Source organism: Emys orbicularis, chromosome 6 (assembly GCF_028017835.1).
Source record: "Emys orbicularis isolate rEmyOrb1 chromosome 6, rEmyOrb1.hap1, whole genome shotgun sequence".
Classification (NCBI taxonomy): Eukaryota; Metazoa; Chordata; order Testudines; family Emydidae; genus Emys; species Emys orbicularis.
The window spans coordinates 76,780,636-76,801,964 of NC_088688.1; the positions used below are offsets into that span (position 1 = coordinate 76,780,636).

The 21,329-nt window shown below is 42.7% G+C and overlaps 1 protein-coding gene across 4 annotated transcripts in view; it reads left to right on the forward strand.

The window, feature by feature from the left end:
* The first annotated feature begins 16,249 nt into the window (after positions 1-16,249).
* SRFBP1 (serum response factor binding protein 1) overlaps positions 16,250-21,329 on the forward strand; it is a 114,583-nt gene continuing 109,503 nt past the window's right edge. For all 4 annotated transcript variants that reach the window (XM_065406365.1, XM_065406367.1, XM_065406368.1 and 1 more), the window contains exon 1: positions 16,250-16,395. In XM_065406365.1, coding sequence (XP_065262437.1) covers positions 16,366-16,395 — 30 coding nt within the window. In that variant the 5' untranslated portion in view covers positions 16,250-16,365. The remainder of the gene's footprint in view (positions 16,396-21,329) is intronic.

A 21,329-nucleotide genomic window follows, 5' to 3' on the forward strand; every position in this document is an offset into this window, starting at 1 on the left:
CTTCCCCTAGCATCACATTTAAATAAGAAGAGTTGGTGAACCACAATGGTTAAGACAATTTGACTAAAACAATTTGGCTGAAATCAAACAACATTGAATGTATATAATTAAAATGAAAAATTAATTTTCTTCCCAATTTCCCTTTTCTGCGACTAACACTGCCAATGCTTCCCTGTTAGCCAGTTAACAATATACCTACCTGTTGCAACATGCTTCAGAATTAAGAGCAGAAAGCAGAGTATTTTCCCCTATAGCATACATAAATACTTAGATTTCCAGAAAGCCTTTGACAAGGTCCCTCACCAAAGGCTCTTACGTAAATTAAGCTGTCATGGGATAAAAGGGAAGGTCCTTTCATGGATTGAGAACTGGTTAAAGGACAGGGAACAAAGGGTAGGAATTAATGGTAAATTCTCAGAATGGAGAGGGGTAACTAGTGGTGTTCCCCAAGGGTCAGTCCTAGGATCTATCCTATTCAATTTATTCATAAATGATCTGGAGAAAGGGGTAAACAGTGAGGTGGCAAAGTTTGCAGATGATACTAAACTACTCAAGATAGTTAAGACCAAAGCAGATTGTGAAGAACTTCAAAAAGATCTCACAAAACTAAGTGATTGGGCAACAAAATGGCAAATGAAATTTAATGTGGATAAATGTAAAGTAATGCACATTGGAAAAAATAACCCCAACTATACATACAACATGATGGGGGCTAATTTAGCTACAACGAGTCAGGAAAAAGATCTTGGCGTCATCGTGGATAGTTCTCTAAAGATGTCCACGCAGTGTGCAGAGGCGGTCAAAAAAGCAAACAGGATGTTAGGAATCATTAAAAAGGGGATAGAGAATAAGACTGAGAATATATTATTGCCCTTATATAAATCCATGGTTCGCCCACATCTCGAATACTGTGTACAGATGTGGTCTCCTCACCTCAAAAAAGATATTCTAGCACTAGAAAAGGTTCAGAAAAGAGCAACTAAAATGATTAAGGGTTTAGAGAGGGTCCCATATGAGGAAAGATTAAAGAGGCTAGGACTATTCAGTTTGGAAAAGAGAAGACTAAGGGGGGACATGATAGAGGTATATAAAATCATGAGTGATGTTGAGAAAGTGGATAAGGAAAAGTTATTTACTTATTCCCATAATACAAGAACTAGGGGTCACCAAATGAAATTAATAGGCAGCAGGTTTAAAACAAATAAAAGGAAGTTCTTCTTCACGCAGCGCACAGTCAACTTGTGGAACTCCTTACCTGAGGAGGTTGTGAAGGCTAGGACTATAACAATGTTTAAAAGGGGACTGGATAAATTCATGGTGGCTAAGTCCATAAATGGCTATTAGCCAGGATGGGTAAGAATGGTGTCCCTAGCCTCTGTTCGTCAGAGGATGGAGATGGATGGCAGGAGAGAGATCACTTGATCATTGCCTGTTAGGTTCACTCCCTCTGGGGCACCTGGCATTGGCCACTGTCGGTAGACAGATACTGGGCTAGATGGACCTTTGGTCTGACCCAGTACGGCCTTTCTTATGTTCTTATGTTCTTATGTTCTTAGCAGGGATGGGCAAACTACGGGCCGGCCCACTAGGGAGCGGGGTCTGGGGTTTGCTCCACTCCGGCGCTCCAGGCAGGGTGCAGGGTTGGGGGCCGCACCTTGCAGCTCCCAGAAGTCACGGCACGGCCCTGCTCCGGCTCCTATGCGCTCTAATGGCCTCGCTCCAATTGCCCCCTCTGGCACTCCAATGGGAGCTGCAGGGGTGGTACCTGTGGACGGAGCAGCGTGCAGAGCCGCCTGGCCACCCCTCTATGTTGGAGGCAGAGAGGGACATGCTGCTGCTTCCAGGAGCCGCTTGAGGTAAGCGCCACTCGGAGCCTGCACCCCTGAGCCTCTCCCCAACCCCCTTCCCCAGCCCTGATCCCCCTCCCGCCATCTGAATCCCTCAGTCCCAGCCCAGAACACCCTGCTACACCTCAAACTCATCATCCCCAGCCCCACCCCAGAGCCCGCACCCTCCAGCCGGAGCCCACACCCCACTCCCCCACCCCAGCCCGGAGCCCCCTCCTGCATCCTGAACTCCTCATTTCTGTCCCTACCCTGGAGACCGCACCCCCAACCAGAGTCCTCACCCCCTCCCGCACCCCAATCCCAATTTTGTGAGCATTCATGGCCCATCATACAATTTCTATTCTCAGATGTGGCCCTTGGGCCAAAAAGTTTGCCCACCATTGCCCTACAGCAAAGCTCCTCCCAACCCAGGTAGGTCACGTGATCTTTTTGGTAGAGCAGCTGCCCCGACTTCTTGCCCCCATTGGAGTCTCATAATCCAGCTACAGGGAGCCTATTGAGCATGACCAAAACTACCACACACAATTCCAGAAACTTCTGCGAGTGGAATGCTAATTGTGCATTTGCAAAGCAACAATGGCCCAGACAGAATTGCCCCCCACTTCTCTCTACATCTCTTAAAGAGATATCTCCCATTAGGCATGTGGGTTACATTTAGTTCTCAGATTACTAGGTGGGGATTCAAGCTGGTTCTATATTGTGATGTTAAGAGGAACCCCTAGATTTTGAATCCAGCACTTGTTGCTGCCGATACGCCCTGGCAGAAGGGTTATACATAAAAGGAGTTAATAATATTTTAGGTGGTATTTTAAGCTTACGGGCTATATTATGCTTCGAGTCACATCCATGAATGGGGGCAATGCAGAGTTGCACTGAGAGGCACAATCATTCCTTGAGCACACAATGTGGTTGAAGAGTGTGCAGTCTGCTCCTCTGTGTAGGTCAGGCCAGTATAAGGGCTAAACAGGGTTTCAGGGACTGTGATTATGCAAAGGTCAAGGATACGATATGTATGCAAGGGAAGCTACTTGTTCTGACTCTATTATTTGTGTAGGTGCAATCTAGGCATTGAAGTAATCTTTTTTAATGACTGTTCAACCACTCCTAAAGCATCATAGTAATTGGCTTCTAGTCTGTTGCATTGGGCTCTCTTATTTCCAAGATCATAAACAAAGTCACTTTTCAGCAAGAAAAGTCTCCTAAAGAAAGTGCAGGAACCCCGCTTGTTCATTGAAAACTAGACTGAACAAAGCACTCAAAAATCCAGTGGAATCTCAAATAGCCAAATGTAACAGGAGCCACAAAAGTCATTTGCATATTGAATGTTTTGTAAGTGGATGAATCACTCATATGAGCTGAAGCCACGATTTCTGTGCATAAAGTCTATGCACTGAGGTGCTGATGCTCCGCAGATTTCTGTCATAAAGAAGCTCTGTTTCTCTGGTCTGCAGATGAGCTATGCTCACTGCTGGTTTTATGCCATCTTTTGCATTTCCCCCAGTCCTGCAACTGACTGACCTGGGGTCCAGCTATAGAGAACTCAGTTACGAATAGCCCAAAGGAGTGTTCCAGCATCTGAGGATTATCCAGGAATTCAAATGCACTGGCCATGCCTCCTTTTCTCTAGGAATACCATCATCCCCCAATATTTTTGCCAAAGGTGCAGCCAGATTTCCCTAGAGCATTGTACTGCCCAGAGACACTCCCCTATACTGAGAGTATCGTTTGCAGGTTGAATCTATGGAGTTTCTGGCTGCTTTGCAGCACTCTGTCATTGCTGTTTTGTACAATCAGTCAAAAAAAGACTTGGGAGGGAGATACATGACCCTCTTTTGGAAATAGGGTTTTTGCTTAAGTGGCACTTCGCTAATCCAATACATAGGGCACAAGACTGAAAAGAAGGAGACAAAAGTTCTGTAGCTGGCTTTGTTGCTAATTCATTAAGGAACCCTTGGCAAGTCACTTAGGGCCCTATCCTATCAAGTGCAGGGAACCTTCAACTTATATACAGCTAATGGGAGTTGGGGTGCTGAGCACCTTCACAGGATCAGTCTTTTTAAACTCTGTGCCTGGCTGGCCATCTTATTAAAATAATTAAAATATTTACTCCCTTTCGTAAAGCAAGAGGTCGGAGGATGCAAGAACAATTCCAGCTTTTTCATTTACACATATGTAAGCAAATTTGGCTTGAAGTGTGCTATATGAATGGAAAGCATCAGCACTAATATTAATCAAGATTCTACTGTAGACTGTACCTTGGCAGGGAACTAGATAAGAAATACACACACACAAAGCAATAAATAACTGCTATTAATTTAGGGTTTACATATTCTAGAATACACTGCTAAACATTTACAGTGGTTACTTCCACTGGAATCTCTCTCTCTATATATAATCACCATATCATGCCAGCTGGGAATAATTTTTTTTCCCCAATGGAAACGTGGCAGCAAAAACTCCCAAGATTATGTGTCTTTACTGCCTGCCACGGCTATTAGACCTTTGGGAGATGGCAAAGTCTGAGTCAGCATGCAGGAGTAGCAACTTTAGAGGCCAGAGATTATTAAAAAAATCATCCATGTAACCACTTCAGTGCTCTACTTGGGTCAATAGAAATCAAACCTGCTGTGGTTGCGCCTAACTCCTTTGAACAGTCCTGCAGAGTCCAATCCCTGTGAATTGAGCCCCAGAGGATTGTCCAACAGTAATCAACACACATATATTTACCCTGTCATGTAAGACCTAAAGCAGGCCACGGACCCTATTACAAGAAATGGGGAAAGTGTTGATAAATGAGAAAACTGAAGTCAAGAATGATAAGAGAAACACACTACTGTAAAGCAATTTATTAATAATTCTTGCAACATTTTCTAGTACTGCAAAAACAAACAAAAACCCCCAAGAGATAAGTCAAGGTGGGAAATAGAACATTATTTCTACAATTAATGGAAATTAATTTACAGGAGTCAGTAAAATTACTCGAGTATTAAATTAGAAATGGATGTTACTTACCTGTAACTGGAAATTATTTGATATGTGTGGTACCTATCTATATTCCACACGTGGGTGAACATGCACACCATGCACCCTAGTCCAGAAATTATAACAAGCAGTGTCTGTTGGCCCCTAGAGGCACAGTAGTTCTCCTCATGCTCCAGACTGAGGGCACAAGAGGTAGTGTGGGCTAACACCTCTCCAGTTTCTCTTCTTACCGCGAATCCAGAAGGATCTGAAGCAGGAGGGGATGGAGCGTGGGTAGTGAATAGAGATAGTAACCAACATCTTGAAGAACTTCCAGTTACAAGTAAGTAACCTCCATTTCTTCTTCAAGTGCTAGTCCCCATGTGTATTCCACATGTGCGTGACTGATAAGCAGTATTCAGACTAGAGGGGGATGTGACGAAGCCAGCAAGAAATACTCTTGAAGTATTGCAGTTCCCACTGCTGCATCTGCAGCAGAGACTTGAGCTAGTGCATAATGTTTTGTGAATGTGTGAATGGAACTTCAGGTAGCGGCTTTGCATATACCCAGTAATGGTACTTACTGCAGTGATGCTGCAGAGGCAGTTTGTGCTCTTGTGAAGTGTTCCCTTACCCCATCAGGTGGAGGGATATGCACTAATTGATAGCACACAATGATGCAACCAGAAATCCATTTAAATATGCTCTGAAAGATTATAGCTTGTCCTTGTGACATTTCCATTATGGCAAGAAATAGCCTAAGTGATTTTCGGATAGATTCAGTCCTCTGCAGATAGAACGCTAATGTGCATCTGACATCGAGGGAATGAAATTTCCTCTCCTCAGCAGAAGCATGGGGTTTCAGGAAGAAAACATCTAAGCTGACAGCTTGGTTGACATGGAATTCCAAAATAACCTTGGGGAAAAAATTTAGGATGTGTCAGAGAAAAACAGAGTTCTCACTTTTTGTTTGGGTACAGCAAATCAGATGCTTTCTTTTCTCTCTATCAATTGCATAGAGGGAGAGAGCTAAGCAGGTCTCTCAACAGGTAAACAATTACAGCAAGCATTTATACCTTTTGTTACAGACAATAATGAGCAACAACTGCATTTTGTTTATACATAGGTCATTCTGATATCTTGTTTTGCTCACTAATGTAGACTCTTAGTCTACATTCCATATTATCTACACAAGGTCGCAATAACTTCTCACACAGTTCTTTCCCACTCGCCTCACACATTCCTCGCTTCTACAAATCTCGCGTTATTAGGGTTACAGTTAGCCTAACTCTTGCTAACGAACTGCCATGCATTGCATCCCCTTCCTGTCAGTTCTTTCTCTGCTTCCACAGATGTAATCAAGGAGAGACCTTTTCCACGTGAAAAACAGTATATGGTGGATTTGCCATGAGGGCTTCCATCTCACTCGCCCTTCTGGCTGAGGTAATAGCTACTAAGAATGTGACTTTCATGGAAGATGGGACATGGAGCATGTTGCCAAGGGTTCAAATGGTACCCTGGTGAGTGCAGATGGTATGAGATTTAGTTCCCATTGAGGAGTGAGGGCTGCAGGGAAGCCTCCCCTTGCTGCAAGCCTGCATTACACTGTGATACTTGGTAAAGGAAGAATAAATACACACATGGTGAAAATGTTAACAACTCAGTGTGTGTTCGTGACTGTGAAACCACACAAACTGGCCAGGCAGTGCAGTTCAATGGGTACTGATGGAGGTGCCCTGTGACAGTGCTCCTTACTCTCATGGGAAGCCCAGGAAAAAGAGTCCTTGGGTTTAGCAGCTGTAGATTCTGCTTGTGCTCAGAGAGGCGCTGCCTGTTTGGTGGGGCCAATATACAAGGGGTCTCCCTGACCTAGATCAGATTGGGGACTCATAGCCTTCTCCATGAGGTGTTTACTAATCTAAGATCATGGTGGAAAAGAGTGACAGATGCTGCACTTTGCAGGAATATATGTCTCATCTAAACAGCAGAGACACCATTTGCAATGGTCACTCATGGAGAAGGAGCGTGGGCAGAAGAAATTCTTGAACCTTGGGACTCTGGAAATAGTCCCAGACTGCAGGGAGGGAGTCCCCAGTATGGGGAAAAATCTACCAATACTAACTATAGTAAAACTCTCTAATTATGCTCATATAAAAATTATAAACCATTGACAATTTTTTTTTACAGAGCTCAATGATAAAAAGCTGGAGAAATTTGTGGACACAGATACCAACTCAGGCCATGCAGCAGTAAGAAGGAATAGACGAGATGTCAGCTCATACAGCTTCTTATGCTCTCAGTCTGAAGCATGAGCAGAACTACTGCACCTGTGCAGGCCAATGGACACTGCTTGTTAGAATTTCTGGACTCAGGTGCATGGCACACATGTGCACCCATGTGTAGAATACACATTGGGACCAGCACTCGAAGAAGAATTTCAATATATTTGCAAGAAAGAATTCAGAAAACTAGCCTTTTATATTTAATTATGCATTCAGTTTCCTAGTTGACAGCATCAACAAGGGACTCATTACATACATGAAAGTTAGATCAATGTGAGCCAAGACCAGATAAATATCAATTAAGGGTTTAAAGAAAATCAGGGCCAAAAAATTCAAGAAGCCAGTGCCAGATGGAGTTTTATCCACCTAATTCAGCTAAGGGTCACACTTAATTTGGATAAAATGGAGCAAATAGTTGCATCTTTCATACAGAAGTTTAGTCTGTGGATGTTATAGGTCCTAATATAGTCTGTCATCTGCTCTCAGAAGAAGACTCAACTCTTTCCCCCCCAAAAGAGATAGGGGATTACAAGATAAGAAATTTGAAAGATCAGAAGGGGAATGACCCTTGGTAGGCCAGATGGCCCATTTCAGTTAATTTATTTCACCTTTAACAGTCTGAGAGTCAGATCTCCTAAACAATAGGCTCTACTTCAAATATTCCCTCCCAGAAAACATAGCATAAGTGAAGGAACAAAATAGACACCGTGTAGAATCAAGGACATGGGTTTATGACACACAGCGCTGGCGGAGTGTCACTTTGCTTATTAGGCTCAGAGACACTGCCAAGCCATTGATTAGAATAGATTATATGGAATATCCATGGGCGCAGGGAAGTGACGGGGTGAGAGGTCCTGAGCTCCTAGATAGGTCTAGTAGCAAGACAAGATAAGCACAGTAAGCCAATAGTCTAACGATTACATAATGTCTCCACCCGTGGTTTCAGGTTAACATGTAACATACTGTTAGTACACAGGTGTTATCCTTTAAACAACGTATAAAGTGTTTAATTATAAAATATATACATTGAATTCTGATTTGGAGTCCAGAGGAATGAGGTAGCTCCTCTGATTGTCCAACAGGTACATTCCTGAGGGTTAAAGCAAAAAGACAGTGAAAAGTATATGGCAATAGAAATTGTTTTTCAGGTTGCCCATTGTGTTTCTAAAGGCAGACACTGGAATCTGGGAGGGATGGGGTGCACCAATTTGAAGGGAGGATGTCATATCTCATACTGACATTCTTGAACCTCTCTATGAACTCAAGGTTGGTATGTGGGGAGGGTATTGGCTATCTTTTCCTGCAGAAGGAGTGGACATAGAGGCCCCTTTCAATACTTTGGTATGTCTGTAGCTTCTGATCAGGGTGCCAATTACTGCTCCCCATCTGGAGTTTTGCTGACCATGCTTATCTTAGTAAAAAACAAGGTTGTCTCTTGTTTGTTCAGCTTCTCTTAGCCAATATTGTTCACTGTTTGCTAGGCCCCTAGGCCTCTTGACCAAGCTTTGAACTTCGGGCCTGTAAAAGTTGCTGACAGAGCCTGTGTCAGGGTTTTACATGCACAGCACATGGATTTTGGCCCTTCAATAAGGATTTTCAACACACTGAAGAAATGGATGATGGGACTTGCACTGGACACACTGATCTGTTAAAAGTAGCATAGCCCTACGATCCACTACTTCCTACACTCCATTCAGACTAGGAAAATGGGGAAGTTTATTTTATGGGGCAAGATGCCCACAAAGTGTTCTAGGCTAAAGTAAATGTAAGACTTGGTTAGAATTTTTCAAGAGAATTACACAAGGGTGCTTCAGAAAAATTCTGGGGGGTGGGAATACAGTTGTGTCAACATATAGAACATTTTTGTCCCAAATAGCATAATGGATCAGAGAAACTGGACAATTATTGCTTCCTAATGACCACGTCCAAACTTGGGGGGGGGGCAAGCCACAGTTGGGGGAGCAACCCATGGAAAAAGACACCCCAGTAATTAGCTTGTGTGGAGGGGGGGCTGTGAGTGAAGCTTCCCACACTGCTCCCTCCACACAATATACAGAATTAATGTCCAAAATTTACCCACTCCCTGGGATTTGGTATTGTCAATTTAAGAAAATGTAACCCTCACCTGTACTCCTGCTACACTTGTCTTATGCCTATTGTTCCTTCTGTCCCAAAAGAGAAGAGCTCTAACCCTTTTTATTGATTGGAGCAACTGAACATACCTGTTCTGGTTCCAAGCTTAGCTAGCACGAGTCAGAATAGCCCTAATTCTCTCGGTAGGGGCCTAAAACCAGTGACTGTCCCCTACCCTTTACACTGTCCATGATTAAGGAAGTACATCAGGGGTCGGCAACGTTTGGCACGCAGCTCGCCAGGGTAAGCACCCTAGCGGGCCGGGCCAGTTTATTTACCTGCTGACGCAGCAGGTTCAGCCGATCGCGGCTCCCACTCGCCGCCGTTCGCCGTCCCGGGCCAATGGGGGCGGTGGGAAGCGGCGCGGGCCGAGGGATGTGCTGGCTGCGGCTTCCCGCCGCCCCCATTGGCCCGGGACGGCGAACCGCGGCCAGTGGGGGCCGCGATCGGCCGAACCTGCCGCGTCAGCAGATAAATAAACTGGCCCGGCCCGCTAGGGTGCTTACCCTGGCGAGCCGCGTGCCGAACGTTGCCGACCCCTGAACTACATCCTGAAGATCATACACAAAGCCAGGTGTCAGAGATCAATATTTGAAAAAGAAGAATGCAGTAAATTCTTCCCCAATCATCCCTTCTTTTTCAAAATAATTTAAAAAATCTCCAACCTTAAGGTCACCTGTTGACATGTCATGAAAAGTTGGTTGATTGGGGAAATCTGTGGAAGTTGGCACAGGGCCAGGAAACTCCATTAGGCTAACTTGGCAGAATTTCTAGGTGATCATCCCCTAAAGTGGAAGGGGCTAGAGCACAGCTTCCCAACCCCGCAGATACTGGCAATCAGCTGGTAAGTGGAGCACCAGACCAGTGGAGATACCTACATGGTGGAGAGCTCAACTGCATTAAGAAGTCATGCTGCCATTGTATGAGTCTCTCCAATTTCTTTAGCAGGAAATCTTGGCTTTTAGAACTAGTGTTGAAAAAAATCCCCACACTGTTTTCCCCTTGAATGGCAATTTTTTACACTATGTTTTTAAGAAAGCTGTGTGATCTTTGAACATTTTAAGTTTACTCATCACAATGTGACTTTTCATGTCAAGACATATCAGTCAGGGATGTAATGTACTATTGATGTAAGGAGATGGGTGGCATCCACTGGAAACACTGAATATCTGCATTATTGAAATGAGTTAAATAAATCTGTTGTGGTTTTTTTTTTTTTAGAAAAGTGTGTTTGTTAAAAAAATTCAAAACAGTTTCGAGAAAACAAAGAAGAGCTTTTATTACTCCTAGTATTTAAGGAATCAGTAGAGCTGATCAAAAAATGCCAGTTGTTCTTTGCCAGATATTTCCCATTTTTTTTAAATTTTCTACAAAAAATAAAAATCAGTTTCACTGAAAAACCAGATCTGAAAACCAAAAATTATTTTTTCAAACATTACAAATTTCAGTTTGTAGTAAATATGATCAATTTTTGGTTTTAAAAACAGAATTGCTTGATTTTTTTCCTCTCAAAAAATTGAAGTTTTGAAGACACAAAATTTCTGTTAAATTTTCAGGGTTTTTTTAGAAGCTATTTTTATTGAAAAAACAGTTTGTGACCAGCTCTAATAACCAGTAAATCAGAGTATCAAAAGAAATTAATCACTTCCAGAGTTTCACTGTAGAAAGAGAGAAGTTCTAATTAATAATGTGTTACTATTCTGCAAGATAGTGGTGATGGTGGATAAAAGACAGTGGCATAAAGATGGCTGAGGTTGACTTACAAATAGTGTCTATCCATGACATAAATATTATAGTAGAGATTCCCTTATTAGTATTTTTCTATCATAAACTCTTCTGCTTTTCAAACTAACCATACCAGCCTCTGTGCAGTCATTGATGTTTCTGTGAAAGGAAAACACTGCTGTGATATAGAAAAAAGAATTATTTGAAGTTCAGATGTCCTAAAAAGTTAGAGATAAAATATATTCTGAACCTTTAGAACTCAGGAAATTATGTCCAGTTTTAACTGGTTTCATAGCACACATTTAACAACTGACTTGGCACTGATATGAAACACTTTTTTCCCATCCCTTCATTGTTTGGAAGCTGTATGTTTAATCTTTTCCAAAAGATCATGGGTACATAGATTTACAGTATTTACCACAAAAATGTACATTTTTAAACCCATTCACTGACATGCATACACATCCTCTTTGCTGTTTGGAGTCCAAGAAGTGTCCATATAAAGTAATTGTAAATATGCATGTTTTATTTCAACTCCATCTATACCATCTGGATTGAGAATGAAATCTTGAACCATTGAAGACGTCATAGCAAGGCCTACTGGAGTCACTAAAATTATGGATTTGCCAGTCAGTGTTTCTATTATAGACCCTTATTCTCAAAGGTTTATAACTAGATTACAAAACTGTGCTTGAGGATGAATGTTAGCTAGAAATGTCTCTAGAGAAATTGTTTTCTTCCAAATTTCAAAACTAAAGTCAGCCACTTGTGTACAAAAGTAAACAAATACCAATTTTAGTTTGATAGACTCCTATCATTCACAAGTGGTTTTGTGTTACAACTCATATCTTACAGTGAGGTTGTCCAAAATTTTGCTTTTTAATTAAATAGCTGATAAAAATAGGCGACTACATACTAGTGGATACATTTCTCCATTTTAATGTTATATGGATTTACAAATATGCCTAACTGCTCTAAAGTTGTTACAGTCCATCTGCTAGATAAAATGTATTTTTAAGTTGCCCAAATATGTATTTTCCCATCCAGAGCCATAACTGATGGTCAGATAAATACACATGAAGACCATTAATAAAATGCATATCATGGGGACTTACAAAATATGAGCCTAACCTTGAGGTCTTTATTCACATGAGTAGTTCTTATTTTCTCACACAGGGTTTGTAGGATCTTACAAAAAATAGGGCCAGTGCAAAATGCCCAGAGTATGCTCAGTATGCTATGGCCACTGGCTTTTTCAAAAAAGCAGGGCAGCAGAGGGACTGTGATTATTTGTGAAAGCTAGTGTGAATAACCAGTGGTTTGTAGGAAGAATAATGATCAATTTACAAACCCTAGTTGTCAGTTTACATTGCTGGCTACCTTTGCAATAAAAGGACAGGACTTCTTTTAAAAAAAAGATCACTCAGAATATGTGAAGCACAGAAGTCAAATTGCAAGGAAACAGGTGGTGGTACTCTTCTAAACTCCACTCATAAATAAGGTCTGTCCACAGTGAGGCACCACTTACACTACATGGAGCAGATGTGCAAAATTGAACAGGCTCTCCATGGTCCATTGGGCAACTTGAGTTAGACTCCTGCTCTGTGTGTATGTCCATGGGCTCTGTTGAGCTCATTGTACTTTGCTCCCCTTCAGTGCGGATCTGCTCAGCTCCTTGGGCTTGACTTCTTGATTGGCAAAATAAGTTAGCTTGTAAGCAATTTGGGGAAGGGACTGTCTTTTTGTTCTGTGTTTCTATAGAACCTAGAACAACAGGATCTTGGTGTATGGGTAGGGCTCACAAGCACTATGATAATACAAATAATAAGTGATAGGATCTCCCAAACCCCATCTACCCATGGTGCCAGAATGAGGTGACATTCATAGCAGATTTTATGAACAATCATGCAAGAAAAGAGGTGGAATTGCAGATTTGCACAATGAAATCATTAAGTGTTGACATTTAGATTATCATCACTGGTTACCAATCAATTAACCCCGAAAGAGATGTATGGGGTAATTTACACCTCCCAGGGCTATTGTTTCAGACTCAGATATTGCAACTTCACTTACACACCGTTCACATGTCTGAGGTTTTCTTCACAGCTATAACAGCTAGAGACTTAGAACTGGCCTACACAAGAAATTTACACTGCAAAATTCAAGTTATAAAACAAAAATCACTTTTGAATTGGAGTACAATCAAACTAAAATTGGTATACTTTGTTTTATATTTTTACATGACTGATGGGCTTTATTTTTTAACTTTTAAGTTATGCCCTGCCATAGATACAGAAGTTTCTTGTCCAGCTGGCTCCTCTAATTGTTCCATTTGCCCCAATGACTCCCTCCCATCCCCTGCTCTCCCTTGCCTCCATTCTTATTCTTCCTTACCCTGCTCCTTAGCCTCACTGTCCTCCAGCTCTTTCCCCTCACAACAAAACCCTGCTTTAGACTCTCCCACTTAAAAAATCCCACCCTCAACCCCACTTGCCTATGAACTACCACCCCTATCTCCCTTCAGTCTGGTTTCTTCTCCTGGCATTTCATTGAAACATCTCACACTAAAGTGCTAATGACCTATTCCTGGCCAAACCTCAGAACCACTACTCCATCCTCATTCTCCTCAAGCTGTCAGCCACCTTTGACACCATTAACCAGGCTCTTCTTGATGACATCTTGGTTACCCTTGGCTCTAACGACTGTCCCCCCCCCAGTTTTCCTTCTACTTCTCTAATCACGCCATCATGACTTTCAGAGGATTCTCCTCATCCCTCTCCAGCTTTCTGTCTGGGTCCACAGAGCTCTGTCCTTGGTATCCTTCTCTTCTTCCGCTACACTTTATCTCTGGGTAATCTCACCTACAAGCACAAATTCAGCTACCATCTCTATGTCAATGACTCTGAGATCTCTCTCTCTTTACCCCCAAACCTGTCTGTTGCTGCCCAACACTACAACACTGTCATGCCTGGAAGAATGTAATCTTGCCCCACTCCTTCTCCACACACAACATTCAGTGTGTTGCTGTGAAGATCATTTTCCTAGCCTCTTTGTTACCGTCTTAGAAATGTTATTAAAATGCCCTCACTTTTCTCTCAAGGAGATATAGAGACCTTAACCTGTGCTTTTGCTTTTATTACCTCTAATCTGAAATACTGAAACTCCCTTTTTATAGGGCTCTCGGTTGGATCTATTAATAGAATATGCTTCCTACCAAGCAGCTGCAAGATTTGCTAAGGCAGATCAACATATTTCTGTCCTTTGTATTGGTGACCAGAAGCATTTGAAAATGTTCTGTATTTTAACATTTTAGTTTTTAGTTTTAAAGCTCTTCATAGTCCTGAGCCTTCAGATCAAAAGTCTGCTTGCAAAGTGAAAACTGAGGAACTCTGCTGATCAAGATGACAATTTGTAGACTTTTGAGAGGAAAAAAGTGAATATGTTCAGCAAAGGGAATACAAAAGTTTCTTACCCTTACTTGTTTTGGGCTGGAATGTCACAATATGACTTGAAATGGGTACACACAGAGACCAGAAAGGGGTCAGAGTTGCAGTTAGTCCTGTAACCATGACAGCTGCCAACCTGATGTTGCAGTAGAAATTAGGGGCTTGATTCTCACTTACACACTGTGTACAGGGACCTTAAAATGGGTGCAAATGTAATTTTCACCTGCTTTAAGATCTCTTTAAAATGCTACAGCAGTGTAAAGAGACCCTCGTGTAAATGAGACTCCTTATCTTTTTCACTTCTGATTTTTGTGTTTGGATTTGTGAATTTGGCATAGTGCAAATTCCATGGGGCCACCTATATGGCAATATAATATTAAATCATGTCATTATTTGTCTAATTTTCCCCTCCTCACAACAGGTTCTGGGTCTCCTCTACTACAGTTGGTATTGATACAGATGGAAGAGAGAGCTACTGAACCACTAATACTACGTCTTGCAGCATCTTGAATTCAAGTTGGAGGTTTTCCATCCGAGTACTGGCTTGCCATCCTCTGCTGAGTTTGTAAGACATTCACAGCAAGCCTAAGGTGGTACATCTGCAGTTCACTTAGAAGGTATGTCTGGCCACCAGTTAGCAGCCAAACATCAAAACATAAGTAGATGTAAATGTTAGATCCTGAAGTGTATGTATTATAGAGGTATCTGAACTCAGTTTAGATTTCCTTCCTTATTATTCAGTCTTCAAAGTCAAAGAATTCTTAGAGCAACAGTGCCATCCAGGGGCCAGTTAATTAATGGTGTGTAATCAAAATAATTGCCTAGAACTGATAATATATGTATAAACAATAATTTCTGCTGTGATTATATTTGGAATTATTTTTTCAAGTGTATTCATATCTGATTTTACATAATCTGAATAGTGCAACAGATTAAAGTGTAGAAATCTAAATCAATAACGTTGATTTTCAATTGTGGCTGTGAAACCTGTAACATACTGGAATAACACAGGAAATATATAAAGTGGTTTAAGATGACTGCATTTAAAAAAAATATGGCAATTCACTGTAGCATAATAAATCTGAAGTAAAGGAAAAACTATCTTTTGATGAAACCTTGATAAACAGTTTAAGCCTCAATCCTGAAAATACTTATACAACACATGTGCTTAACTTGACTTCATTGAAACTATTCACAGTGCATAACATTAAACATGTATGTAAATCTTTACAGGGTTGAGGCCTTACATAGCTTAATTACTGTACATCCCATATTCTTCTTTCCAATAAAAGTGGTACTTTAATTAGCTTGGGTCTAGAGGAAGTTATTTTTTTACAGGGATTAGATTAAACAGTTGCCAAGAAATTTATCACTCTGCATGTTATGCTCTTATTACTTTTTTATTAGTGCTATATGTTCGCCTTACAATGACAGCAACCACCATCAAATTGTGGCTGTAATCCACTCCGTGGGAAAGACCTAATAGCACGGGCTAGATCCTGTGAGAGGGTGTCTGTGTGCAGGATCTGGACACAGAGCCCTCCCCCCCATGCGTGCCTGGGGGCTCCTTACCGGCTCTGAGCTCAATCACAAAGCTCCGTTATTCAATGTATAAAAAGTCCTGACACAGCCATAAGCTGAAATCACTGAAAAACAAAGGAAAAGTCTCTCCCCCCAGGCCGCCGCGCAGGGCACCCAGCACAACTTCCTCCAGCTCTGCCCCGTGGTGTCCGTGGTTCAATCAAGTCCGCTCGGGCCAGCGAGATACCGCCGGTGCCTAGACTGGCCCTCACCATCGAGACGCCACCTAGAGCGTCTCCGCAACGCCGAGAGCAGTGCGCACGCGCGCAGTTTCGTTTCGTTCTTGTCTTTGAAAAGAGTGTGAGCCGCGGGGCCGCGCTTCCCTACGCCACGGGGGTGCTGGCTCGCGTGGGCTGTTGTGGTGTAGGGGGGCCCGGAGCGGCAGCCGCCATGGCGCAGGTGCTGAACCTCAACAATGAGGTGAGTCTGCACGTGGCCCTCGCCGGCGGTTTCCCGGCTGCTCCCTCCTGGGGCTCGGAACCCGGGGGCCTCTGGCGGGGGGGGGCGGCTCCCCGATGAGGGGCATAGGGAGAGCGCTGCGGGGCGGGTCCCGGGCTGCACGTGGATGGAGGGAGAGTGATGGGGGGGTCCCAGGCTGGGGCGAGTTGTTTCTTGGGCTTTTAGCTCGTCTCCCATTTCAGGGGAGCCCTGGGATCAGGTATATTGTGGCCCCTCAAAACCTGGCCAATACCAGTCAGAGGAGGCCTCAGTAGCTCGGCAGTGTGGCCCATGGTGCCCAGAGTGTTTGTAAGTAGTGGCCTTATCAAATTCATGGTCCATTTTGGTCAATTTCATGATCATAGGCTTTTAAACATAGTCAATTTCAGGGTTTCAGATATTTACACCTGAAATTTCACAGTGTTGTAACCATGGGGGTCCAGACCCAAAAGAGGGTGGGGGAGGGGTTGTAAGGCTGATGTAGGGGGGTCATGGTATTGTCACCATTATTTCTGTGCTGTTGGTGACAGAGGTGCTGCATTCAGAACAGGGCAGCTGGAGAGCAATGGGCTGTGCAGACATGAGGGCTGTATGGTATAGGGGGGTGCATCATCACTTTTGGGGAGCAGGGCTGGCCTTATGGCAGTCTCCACTAGCAGCTGGAGCCCAGTGCATGATAGGAGCCGCTGGTGGGGCACCCCCAGCCCTGCCTCTCCCTGGCAGATTTCACGGGTGGAGATCAGATTTCACAATCTGTGACACATTTTTCATGGCTGTGAATTTGGTAGTGACCTATTTATAAGCCTCTAGAAATGTTTGGTCCATGTCCTGCCTCTGTCACCTGGATTGGGTGGACACAGGATGGTGTAAACTTCATGTTACACCTTCATGTTGACACCACTGGGATTGAGATGTGGCAGGTGGAGATGTTGTCTCATGGGCTGCAGTTGTCTGGCTCCATGGGTTCCATTGGCTGTGCCCCATCCTGATCCAAGTAGCTGTAACCAACAGCAATGAGTACTAGCCCTTCTGCGCAGCTCAGAGTGGTGTTTGACCTGATGGACTCTGTAATTTTGTTGGCTGTTCCCTTTTCCTTAAAAGTAAGAGCAGGTTCAACAGTTTCTTCCAGTTTTTAAAAACTACATGCATCCCTTTGGCTTCTGGCAGATTGAAATGCTGCCCTTAAATGGAGCTAGCCTGATTAAGATTAACAAAAGATTAGGGTGCCATCACCAATGTTCTGGGTAATGTCCTAATGGAAAGCACAGACTTTCTCCCTTGAGGCTGCTGAGAAGAGAAAGGGTGCTGTCGTTCAGTGACCCTAAGATCCTCTCAGTGCCAACTGGCAAAGGGTTCACTGTAACAATAACTCCTATCAGGTCTGACAAACACCTACATCTAACACATTGCTATCCTCGTATTTACATATTAAAATACCTTGTAAGGTATTGAATGAAAGCCAGTAGCCCACTGGTCATTAATATAATTGTGATATGTATGTATTAACACTATATGGAGAATTGATACTTGCTGATTATATACTTTAAAGTCTGTAGTCAAACAAAGGGAGAAGCAGGTTTTCTTCCACACAGGAGGGAAGGAATTTATCTCCTTGTCTCTAAAGTAAATTAAGCATTGTGGAACCAACACAAAGAGAGCCCCATTTGCATGTACCTCATCAGGAAAAGCTAGATTGACTGGGGGCATGTAAAATCAGCATAGGAGGTGTCAAGGCTGCTTCCCCACTCTGAACTTTAGGGTACAAATGTGGGGGCCTGCATGAAACTTCTAAGCTTAACTACCAGCTTAGATCTGGTCCGCTGCCACCACTCCCAAAGTGCTAATTCCCTTCCCTGGGTAGCCTTGGGAGACTCTTCACCAATTCCCTGGTGAATATAGATCCAAACCCCTTGGATCTTAGAACAAGGAGAAATTAAGCATCCCCCCTCCTTTCTCCCACCAACTCCTGGTGGATCCAGATCCAACCCCCTTGGATCTAAAAACAAGGAAAAATCAATCAGGTATTAAGAAAAAGGCTTTTAATTAAAGAAAAGAAAGGTAAAAGAAAACCCTCTGGGAGAGATTAGCATACCAGCTACTCTCACAGACAACAGATTCCAAACACAGAGGATGTTCCCATGGGCAAACCCTTAGTTACACAAAAAAAATACCCAAAATACCCAATTTGACTATTCCTCTAATTGCACAAGACAGGTTACAAAGAAATAAACGTAAACCTATTTATTTCCTTCACTAATACTCACTACTTAATAAGAGGCTGAATTCTGGAGCTTTCCCACTCCGGTCCAAAGTGAAACTTAACAAAGGGGACTTTCCTCCTTCCCTTTGAACCATCTTGTCCTCCCATTGGTTCCTCTGGTCAGGTGTCAGCTAGGCTAGGTGAACTTCTTAACCCTTTACAGGTAAAAGAGGCATTAACCCTTAACTATCTGTTTATGACACGCCCCCCAAATCTCAGACAGTGTTGGACCGCACTGGCTGTGATTTCTTTCTAAACTTTAGAATAAACAGATTAATAAAACACATGCACCCTTACATATACTATTACTTAGGTAAAAACTACACGATTTTTCACATTTCAAGGACGATTTTAACCAGTTGATTTTGGGAAACTTTTACGGGAGAGTACATCAGCCACTTTGTTAGAAGCCCCTGAAATGTGTTGAATTTCAAAGTCAAAATCTTGAAGAGCTAAACTCCACCAAAGAAGTTTTTTGTTTTTTCCCTTGGCGGTATGAAGCCACGTTAGCGCAGCATGGTTGGTTTGTAGTTGGAAACGCCGTCCCCAAACGTATGGGCGTAGCTTTTCCAGGGCGTACACAATGGCATAGCATTCTTTTTCGCTGATTGACCAGTGGCTTTCCCTCTCAGACAGTTTCTTGCTGAGAAACACGACAGGATGGAATTCTTGATCCGGTCCTTCCTGCATTAAAACTGCTCCCATACCACGCTCGGACGCATCTGTGGTTACTAGGAATGGTTTGTCAAAGTCTGGGGCCCTTAGCACAGGGTCAGACATGAGTGTCGCCTTAAGCTGGTTAAAGGCCTTTTGACACTCATCAGTCCACTGAACTGCATTTGGCTGTTTCTTTCTGGTTAGGTCTGTCAGTGGGGCGGCGAGATTAGCATACCAGCTACTCCCACAGACAACAGATTCCAAACACAGAGGATGTTCCCCTGGGCAAACCCTTAGTTACACAAAAAAAATACCCAAAATACCCAATTTGACTATTCCTCTAATTGCACAAGACAGGTTACAAAGAAATAAACATAAACCTATTTATTTCCTTCACTAATACTCACTACTTAATAAGAGGCTGAATTCTGGAGCTTTCCCACTCAGGTCCAAAGTGAAACTTAACAGACAAAGGGGACTTTCCTCCTTCCCTTTGAACCATCTTGTCCTCCCATTGGTTCCTCTGGTCAGGTGTCAGCTAGGCTAGGTGAACTTCTTAACCCTTTACAGGTAAAAGAGGCATTAACCCTTAACTATCTGTTTATGACAGGAGGACACTGGAGTCTGAACCCCAAGAGTTCATCTGGAAACAAATACAGTAAATTCTGGGGAAATAAAAAGTGAAGCAAAAAGACACTTTGGTGATCCATCACTGAGAGCAGGTCTACACTTAAAACACTGTGGCAGCACAGTTGCAGTTCAGTTAGGACACTACTACACCCACGGGAGAGCTTCTGTCAGCATAGTTCATCCACCTCCAGGAGAGGTGGTAGCTATGTCAACAGGAGAAGCCCTCCTGGCGACATAGCGCTGGCTACACTGGGGGTTAGGCTGGAATTACTGTCGCTCAGGGATGTGGATTTTTCACACCCCTGAGCCACATAGTTATATTGCTGTAAGTTTATAGAGTAGACCTGGCCCGAGAGAGCAAAGAGAACTGTGTCTTTGGATCCATGTTTTGGACCCTGGCCTGGAAGGGACTGGTAACTGAGACAGGTAGCCAATCGATATTCATCTTTCCGGAGATATTCTTTTTGGATTAATTGCGGTAAAACTAAAAACTCTACTTCTTTGTTCTGTTACAAATTACTGAATCTCTTAAAACATTTCTTCCTAATTTAAACTGTCATATTTTGACAGCAGTTTTAAATGGTCCTGCATTATTGAGAGCTTTCAAATTAGGGAATAAAATACCTGCAATCTGATTTTGTCCATCTTGTGAATGTGCAGGACAGCAGGGGGAGCATGAGACATAGTATTTGGGCCCCTATCTTGCAACTGATAGTTGAAGTATTCTGTGTATTCTTCAATAGGTATTCTGGTATAATTTAGCTAATAGGTATAATTCCCCTTTGTTGTCACTAGTCTGCAGTAAAAGTGACTTTAGTCTGGAATAACTACTCTGCTTTGGACACAGAGTAATTATTCAGGAATAAAATTACTTATTTTGGAGTAGAGTGCCAACATGGTAAATTATTCAGGAATAGATATTTGCTAATGCTGTGCTGGTCAGATGTCTGTAGACAAGCCCTTAGAGGGGGTGACACAGATGCAAGGGATCACGCGTTTGGTTGGGTACGGTTGCCGACTCAGATCCCTATTATACACTAAAGTGATAGGAGCCTTAGAGCTTAAAGCTCACTCTCCCTCTGACTTTAATCAGGTCATTAAATATAATTGTTTTGCATTCTTTTAACTTCTTGTAAGTTGGGTAGGTTCTGGGTTAAGTCTGTCTAGATCCAGACCTATCCTTTTAACTTCCAAATATTCAGCATGATAGAAACCAGATAGAACAGGCAGTCTGTTTATATAAAATTGAAAAATAAACATGAGTATCTGTTTAGTGACTTCGCTCTTTGTGTGCTACCCCACTTGAGATTTGGGATTCTAAAATATTAATTTGTACTTGAAAACAAAATTGCAGTTCTACTCTCTAAAG